Consider the following 8,709-nt stretch of genomic DNA (forward strand, 5'->3'; position numbering starts at 1 on the left):
AGAGTGTCAATTCAAGGTGGCAAATATTGTAAAACTCATCATGCCAAAGTCATGTTTTTCTGGATCACTTTTGCAGTGTTGACTTAATGCTTTGAGTTAGCAGGGAAGATGATTATTTAAAGTGAACCACGAAAATGATATCTTGCACATTAAACACCAGGTAAGTGACAATGCCATATGAGGCGTCTACAGGTGCAATCCAGAAGATTATATGGCAGAGCTCCTTTCAAGGCATTTGCTATGAAATTCTCTCATTAATGTATCTGCCAAAAGCCACTGCTGTAATTCGCTGCAGTTCTTTAGAAGGAATATTAAGCAGCCAACTATTAATTAATTAACAATGACTTTGTAAAGTTATTTATATTCTTTAGAATTCTGGAGAACAGAGAAAAAGAGGTATTTCCATTGACAGCCATTTAAAAGTGAATATGATTATTTAAATAAATAAGTAGTGACTTTTAAAAAAAGTAGGCTCAATTCAGTCTGACTTACTCTCAAGTAATAGAATATAAAAAAATTATTTGTATTAAACCAACGAATTTTAAACCCCTAACTATTCTATAACCAATGTTACTTCCCTTTTATCTTAGTTTGGGTTCAAGAAATCTTATCCTACCAACAACAACAACAACAACAAGCTTTAACAATGGTTAAAGTGTTATAATTAATTCTTATTTGTTAAATAAGCTGCAACTATCTTAGATACTAAAATTCCAGGCCATAAGCCAGGAGGGGCAAGCTGAGATCCTAGCCCCAAACATACAGGTGGATTCAACTTTCAACCACAATTGAGCCCACAATTTCTGTTGCTAAGGGAGAAATGTGTTAAGAGAGTTTTGTTCCATTTTACGACTTTTCTTGCCTCGTTTGTTAAGTGAATCATTGCAGTTGTTAAATTAGTAACACAGTTAAGGGAACCTGCCTTCCACATTGACTTTGCTTGTCAGAAGGTCACAAAAGGTGATTGTATGACCCCGGGACACTACAGACGTCATATATGTGAATCAGTTGTCAAGCATCCAAATGTAAGTCACGTGACCATGGGGTGAAAAATGGTCATAAGTCACTTTTTTCAGTGCATTGTAACTTCAAACGGTCATTAAGTGAATTGTTGTAAGTCAAGGACCACCTGTATTGCAATGAATGACACAGCCCTCCGCCTTGCCCATGCCAACCTTCATTCCTTTAATGATTTCATTATTACTGCCCGAGTTCTGTGGGTATATGTGAAACCATATAAAGGGCTTATAACCAAATAAAATGTGCCATCATCACCCTCACCTCCAAAAGGCTGTCTATCGTTATTTATAAACAAAGGCTAATAAGGTGTAATTTTTATACGGGGTTTTTTTACTACCAGTTTTGTGGGCGTGGCATGGCTTGGTGGGTGTGGCTTAGTGGGCATGACAGGGGAAGGATACTGTAAAATCTCCTTTCCCTCCTCACTCCTGGGGGAAGATTACCACCGGTTCTCTGAACTACTCAAAATTTCCGCTACCGGTTCTCCAGAACTGGTCAGAACCTGCTGAATGCCACCTCTGGGTTTATACATTACATTAAGCTAATATCAAACAAACCACACTACAATTTAGCATGATATATAAATCCTGATAACATCTGTATCCAAAGGAATCATGATGTACTCAGTTTTAGAAATCATTTGTGTGTTCAGTTTCTATACTACTGCCATCCACTAGGGGTTCCTGGTTGTTCATTAAAAATAATATAAAATTAAAACATGGGATATATAATTTTAAAAAACATGAGGGAAAATGTAGGGAAAATATTGAAAATCTAAAGAGTTCTCTATTGTAGGTATCATATAAGGGAACTGGCAACAATTTAGAATATGTGCATTTCACTGTATTTGAAAAGATTTTCAACGGTATTACATGCTGCTCAGATTTAAGATAAGCTGCACTGATTCCTTTAATTACTGCCTCCTGTTCTACTTACCCACTCAATTGTCCTATCTCTTAGCTCGATGTATCAACATAAACATTCCAGCCAACTTAATAAATAGGATTTCTGAGTGGCATGTTTTTACAACACTACGATGCTCAGGAGATTATAGGGATTGAAGTGATGCAATACTAAGTGGTTATGCCACAAGAAAGCATACTAATAAATAGGCGGTGGGAAGAACAGAGGCAATGCAGAGCAATATTCAGCAGAAACTTTATTTAAAAATAAAGGGTTGTCGCGGCTGCCGCAAGCTAACAGGACAGCCGGCTGACAGGCAACATCTGATGCCATTTGACAGCTCCCTTTTATAGTCAGCTGTCAAACAGCATCAGCCAATAGGAGCGGTCCACGTTCCTGCTGGAAACGTGGACCTAAGTGAGAACTGCTCAGCAAAGTCTCAGAACACAATACATACATATCTATTTCACCAGTAATATGCTTTATTTTGACAATAGCCCAACAGCCCAGAAGACAATAACTTCTGCGATGACCATGTCCATTATTGAGCAAGCACCTGTGGGATATTCATATCCTGAAACAGTTTTTTTTTAAATCCTGAAATAGTAGCCCCTAAAAACAGAAGGTTAAATTAAGTTAAGAGAGAAAATATTTGTTTTTTTCAGGGTTAGAATCATATGGAAGGACCTTAGAAGTCTTCTAATCCAATCACCTGCCCAAGGCAGGAGTTCTTATACCATTCTGGACAAATGAGCATCCAATCTTTTCTTTAAAACAACCAGCATGTTCCCACAACTCCAGCTGTCCCACTGACTAATTGTTCTGTCAGAAAGTTTCTTGTTAGTTCCAGATTAGATCTCCTTCTTGCTAGCTTCAAACCATTGCTGCTTGTTCTGCCCTCAGGTACTTTGGACAACAAATCAACCCCCTATTCCCTGTGGCAGCCCTCCAAGTATTGGAAGACATCTATCATGTCACAGTAAGCCTTCTCTTTGTTAGGCTAAACATACCTAGTTCCCTTAGCGGTTCATCCTACAGTTTAGCCTCCAGATCATCTTTGTTGCTCTTCCTTGACTCTTTCAGCATCTTTTTTTCTCATGGTGACCAGAACTGGAAGCAGTATTCCAGGTGTAGTTTTGCTAGCACAGTGTAGATTGATGTTATCACTTCTTGTGTTCTTGATACCATCCTTCTGTTGATACAGCCCATGACTGCATTGGCTTAATGGGTTAACTGCATTGGTTAAATAACTAGCTGAACATAGAGTTAGTTCTAATTCAATCTAACCATATCTCAGTTCAGACTGAATTTCAATTAAATATCAAGAAAACCATATTATGGAGAAAAAGATAGACAATGAACAAGCTCCACAGAGTAAAAGTAACTCTGATTCTTTATAATTCTTGGTGCCTGGGAGAATAGGGAGGAGGCCAATCCCAAGACGAAGGTAGTACAACAGTATTCATAAACAACCTTGGGAATACTCATTTCAAAATAAGAAGCCTAATTGCTACTGTTTATGACACGATTAGCATATCAACAAGTTTAATCAGTGAAATACAGAACATGCATGAAGGAATCTATGATCCCTTAAGTAAGCCACCTTTTTATTAAAGGTTTTTAAAACCTTTTCCCACTCATTTTCTTCATATAAGTAGAAGCAGAAGTATCTTCTTTAAAACTTTTCTTGACAATGCCCAAATGTACAGTTTTTCCTCTCTATACAATACAATACTATAAATAGTATCATATCTTGGATAAGAAGCAAAACATCTTTTTAAAAAAACCAGAAAAACTAGTTGCCTCTTGGAAAAGTACCTTTAGGACAACTATGACCTTGATGACTGAAAATCTCCATAGACATATCATAAATATACTATAAACAGAATCTTCAATTATAAATGCAGCAGATGATCCATACCACTTTCAAATGCATACAAAGACAAAATAATCAGAAACTAATAAAAAGAGTTAAAAATTTCTTTGGAAGCTCAAGTCTGCAATATATAAGTCAAATGTCAAGTAATGTTTATGTTAAATCACTCTGAGTTTAAACAGAGTTGGAAAACAGATTCATTTATTATACATACACTATTATTGAATATTTATATACCATATCCAACAATACTGACTTGTTTTGGTAATTTATTATCAGTCTCCTTTAAGGTAATTTGTTCTCTTGCAATCTCCTAGTGATGCTCTATTAATTGGAAATGAATCTTTAGAGTTCTTAAATCTGAAAGCAGAATACAGAATCTTCTATTCGTTAAAATATTACAAATAATGCCAGATTTATAGTTGCGTTTCCTAAAGTCCATTAGATTCTAAAGAGTTGAGGAAATCTTTAAAGTACTTCATTTACTGACCAATTTCTTTTAGAATTTTTCACCCATGTTGTATCTGATTTTGCTCAGCCTTATGATACTCATAAGGATAGCAAGAAAAATTGTGCTACAGTTTTTAAAGCCAAAATTGCAGGTATTGATTGTATATGTGGATTTTTCTCTGAGAAACGTCGTCCCATTTTGCTTCTTTCCTCTTCTCCCAAATGTGTTTCTCATCCTTTCTTAAAGTTCCCTATATATAACATATTATTTGCTTTTATTCCCTGTGGTTGATGTGGGAATATTCCCTGGCCGATAGGTTTTTCTATTTGGAAGAGACTCTGGAGGAAAGACCATGCTTTTCTTCTAATTCTAAAATTTGATGGATGATAAATTGGGGTAACAATCTCATATGATGCCTTTCGTTATTACCTAATATTCCCTCCCTTATAATGGGCACTTGTAGAGGCTCCAAAACATGTACATATTATTTGGCAGTTAAGACTGATTTCTTAATTATATTCAAAACAGATCACAATCTCACTCCACCCTGAGATTTTACAGGACCTCAAAGTCACACATAGTTAAAGCAAATACACATTTTCTCCTTTAAAAAGGAGATGCTAAAAAAAACAATGCTAGCAGAAACATGCATTTTAATGTTTATACACCAAATCAAGTCCCAAGAGATGAGTCTTTTAGCTTAAAGACAAACTTTCATCCCTAACATCCCAAGCATCTGATATCATATCATTTTGGAAAATTATCAGTATCATTAGGTCAGTCATTTTTTTACTATATAGTATCCTAAGCAATAAGACCAATTTCATGCAGAAATAAACTGACTATCTGTTCCTGAACAACTGATAGCCATTTCTTCATTCAATGAATAATCCAGCCATTCTGTCTCATCCTAATTTACCTCACAAGGCTACTGTGAGGATAAAGTGCATGTAACAGTAAAAATGGAACATATATTTGAATCATGAACTGAAAGATTTTTAAAATCAAAACAGCCATTCTTTTCAGCCTAGACATTCTATGCATCTGATTAATTTTAAAACTTAAATGTGTCTGTCAGGAAAGATTCCTCCTGGTTTTTTGCCATCATACACTAACATAGTTATCTTCTGCAATTTTATGTAGAGTTAAATGTGGTAATGAATTCAGGTCTGACAAATCAAAAAGTAATTGTCAAGAGTGACCTACCGTGTGAGGGTTGTCATAGTAGATAGCGATAGAAGACAGCCTTGGAGAGACACTGCAGCTCTCTGTAAAAAACCTTCCAGAGTCACCATAAGGCCCCACCTGGAACTTGTATGCCACAGTGATGTTGCCAATGGGGGGCAAACCAGCATTCACAATTACTTCTGTAAACAGTCCCGAATAAACAGCAAAGCCGAAGATCGTCAGCAACAGAAGCAGCACCATTGCCACAAACAGTCCAATTAGAAGCCAGTCCGACATGACTTCTGATATATCCAGTGTTCAGATATCAACTAATGACAAGAGATGAAACCAAAGATTACTGAATGCAGTTCCTCGTTGCTTTTCTCTATGTGATAGGACTTACAGTGAAACAGAAAAGTTAAAAGGGATTCCTTCTTCCCTTACCTACAATTCAATGTATTCTTTGTGAATCCTGCTTTTGCTATGAAGCCTTTCATGGAATGGGACTAAGATAGTCCCTCTTTCTAGATGTTTTATTTAACCCATCTGATCTAGCAAGGATATGTTTCTGATCCTGCCAATTAAAGAATGTCATTGTAGGACACAGGAAAATGCCTCCTCTGTTTCAGTATCTGTCTTTTGGAACCCCATTCCACCCATCCAAAATTAATTTGGACCAACCCTGCTGGTCTTTCTGAAGACTCTTAAGACTCTTGCTTTTCTCGAAAGCATGGTGGTCAGAAGACAGAACTCATGAGGTGTTGCTACTTTGATGTGACAAGAACTGTCAACTCTTTGAGCAAGGAAATAATTAAAAGAATTAGTAAACAGCAGTATAGAAATCTGTACTCTTATTTACAGCAATACACTGCTGTTGTGTTGTCTGTGAACATTAAACATCTGAATTAGTTTTCTGTTTGTTTGTTTTGTCTATTTGACTGAGGGCAAGGAAGAAACTTTGAAATAATATGGACACATTTCTGGTATTGATCTATTATAACATCATTTTCTAGTATATTTTTCTTTTTTTAATTAACATAATTGTTTTAAAATTATTAATGCTTCTTTAAAATGAAGCTCAATTTAACAAAACATTTGTGGACAACAATTGTCAGTTACTCCTAACTATCTGTTAAATTCAAAACATATCATTGCAGTAATTTATATTATTGATGTATTGATGCCAGTACACAAATGACAAATTCCTTTAGCTGCCATAAAATTAAGGTTAAAATTAGCATTAGAAAGCTCAGAAATATTATAACATCAAAAAATTACTTTTTAAGTTTCAAGACTTTGTTATAATGCAGAACAAACTGATTTGAAATAGCTAATTGTTGACATCAATAAAGTTACCAAGTGTTGTTTAATTATTGCATCACTGAGCTTTTAAATGTGAAATTCTCTCTTGAGTCAGCTCACCTCTGTTCTTCCCATTTCCCATTTTACATCAGGAGTTGGAACTCCCTTAAGCTTTTCTGTCCCATTAGTGTACTATTGGGACAGACAATACAATGCCCTCCAGATGTTTCAGATTTCATTAGCTCCATCCAGTATTGCTAATAGGATTATAGAAATCGTCATCCAAAATACTTGGAGAATATTGGAATGCCAATTCTTGTAACTCCAATTTCAAAGAGTCAAACTACATATTAAATTGAAAAGATGTATGGAACCCAACATTAGTGCCTACCAAAATAATAATTCATAATGTGATAATCTGGATAGTGACAGCAGCATTGCAAAGTCTACGATTTCTAATTCAAATCCTACCAACTCAAATATGTATTGCAAATCATGCCATTCTTCAACTTGCTTTTATCCCTGCAAGATTCCAAGTGTTACGTTTATAGTTTGGGGCACATAAGTGGAATTCTACAGAAAAGCAATTGGAGTGAGAGTTCAAAAATAATTAAACATACACGTTTCTTTGTCCAAACTGTCCTCTCCGAAGCAATCTTCCTGAAAAAAAGAATGAAAAAGTAGTTACATTAATTTGCAAAATTCTAAAGTAAAGATTCTAAAACAGTAAAAATGTGACTTAATTTTGATTTACATCACCCAGAATTCCAAATGCCGATTGAAATGCGTGTAAACAAAAATGTATAAACTTAAATTGATTTTATTTCTTCAGATTAACAGATTGCCTAACTCACTGTACATTGTTTGAGACCATCTAACAATCAATACATTTAACTAACTCTAATATCTTCCCTATTTAATTTAAATTAACGACGTATTTTGCAGACAGCAAGTGTTTTGCATCTACACGAAAGCTGGCATGATTATCTGAGAGTAATTCACACAATTGTTGTACAAATCATGAATACAGAAAAATGCCTGGGGAAAAAATCCTGCATATAATTAAGCGATCACTATCCAAAGACCAAATAATACATGAGGCAGCAATACACACATCTGACCTTTCACTGATGAATGACATCATGAATTAACCTATCTTTAAAGTACATCTTGATAAAGTTATCACTCAATATAGTTCTTAGGCTTAAGAGAGATATCAATATGATATTGAATCTCAAAGCAATCAGACATAATTGTGGCAAGATGGGTGGTAAATGAATGTAATAAATAAACCAACAAACATTATTTCTTGAAGCTGTCCACTGTTTCATTCTTTTTTCAGAAATTTCATAATCTGAGACAAACACTTCTTCAATAAACACATTGGTCTTACCTGAAGAATATCACAAGATCTTCTGATTCAATATTTGTTTTCTGGGGGGAAGAAAGTTTACTGATGTAGCCTGATTTCATAATTTCAAATTTTACATTAGGACATCACAGCTTTATAATATTTCACTGTTAAGGAAAAGATCCAGTAAGAATGGAAATAGAAAAACGTTCCTCCTATAAATGAATCTCTTCCTGAAAGGATGGGAAGAGACCACATATGCTCATACCAAGAGAATGAAAATTATACCTGTGGGAGAGTTCCTGTTCACAGTGATGGAAAGAGGAGAGTTTAGAAAGGAAAGAAATTATAGTATATTCTTGATTTGAGCCATAACCTCAAATCATTGCTGATTCACCCAGTGTGGATGAAACCAGAGGTATTCAAAAATAGCTCAGGTAAGCAAATGACGAAAGCAATATTGGAACAAAACACAAGACATGCTCCACCCTGTTTTGTTTGTGTATTGTGATATCACATTCTTATACAAAAAGGGTAGAGCTTGCACATTGCTGCTCGCATCATTTTATTGAAAGAATCAGAACCTGTAGATTCCTCTGAATGGAATATGGTAGGTTGTTAGGCATACTGGCTATAACA

At 35.2% G+C, this 8,709-nt stretch overlaps 1 protein-coding gene across 1 annotated transcript in view; it reads right to left on the reverse strand.

Annotated features, from left to right (window-relative positions):
• The window catches only part of TEX264 (testis expressed 264, ER-phagy receptor), a 170,779-nt gene extending 162,626 nt beyond the window's left edge, over positions 1-8,153 (reverse strand). Inside the window, exons 1-3 of the mRNA XM_026673262.2 lie at positions 8,113-8,153; positions 7,340-7,379; positions 5,457-5,746 (exon numbers count right to left, since the gene is read on the reverse strand). Of these exons, the coding sequence (XP_026529047.1) occupies positions 5,457-5,714 (258 nt within the window). The 5' untranslated portion in view covers positions 5,715-5,746; positions 7,340-7,379; positions 8,113-8,153. The remainder of the gene's footprint in view (positions 1-5,456; positions 5,747-7,339; positions 7,380-8,112) is intronic.
• Positions 8,154-8,709: the final 556 nt, after the last annotated feature.

Source organism: Notechis scutatus, chromosome 2, assembly GCF_049901735.1.
Source record: "Notechis scutatus isolate UNSWTSFEM ecotype Mainland chromosome 2, rNotScu1.2, whole genome shotgun sequence".
Taxonomy (NCBI): Eukaryota; Metazoa; Chordata; class Lepidosauria; order Squamata; family Elapidae; genus Notechis; species Notechis scutatus.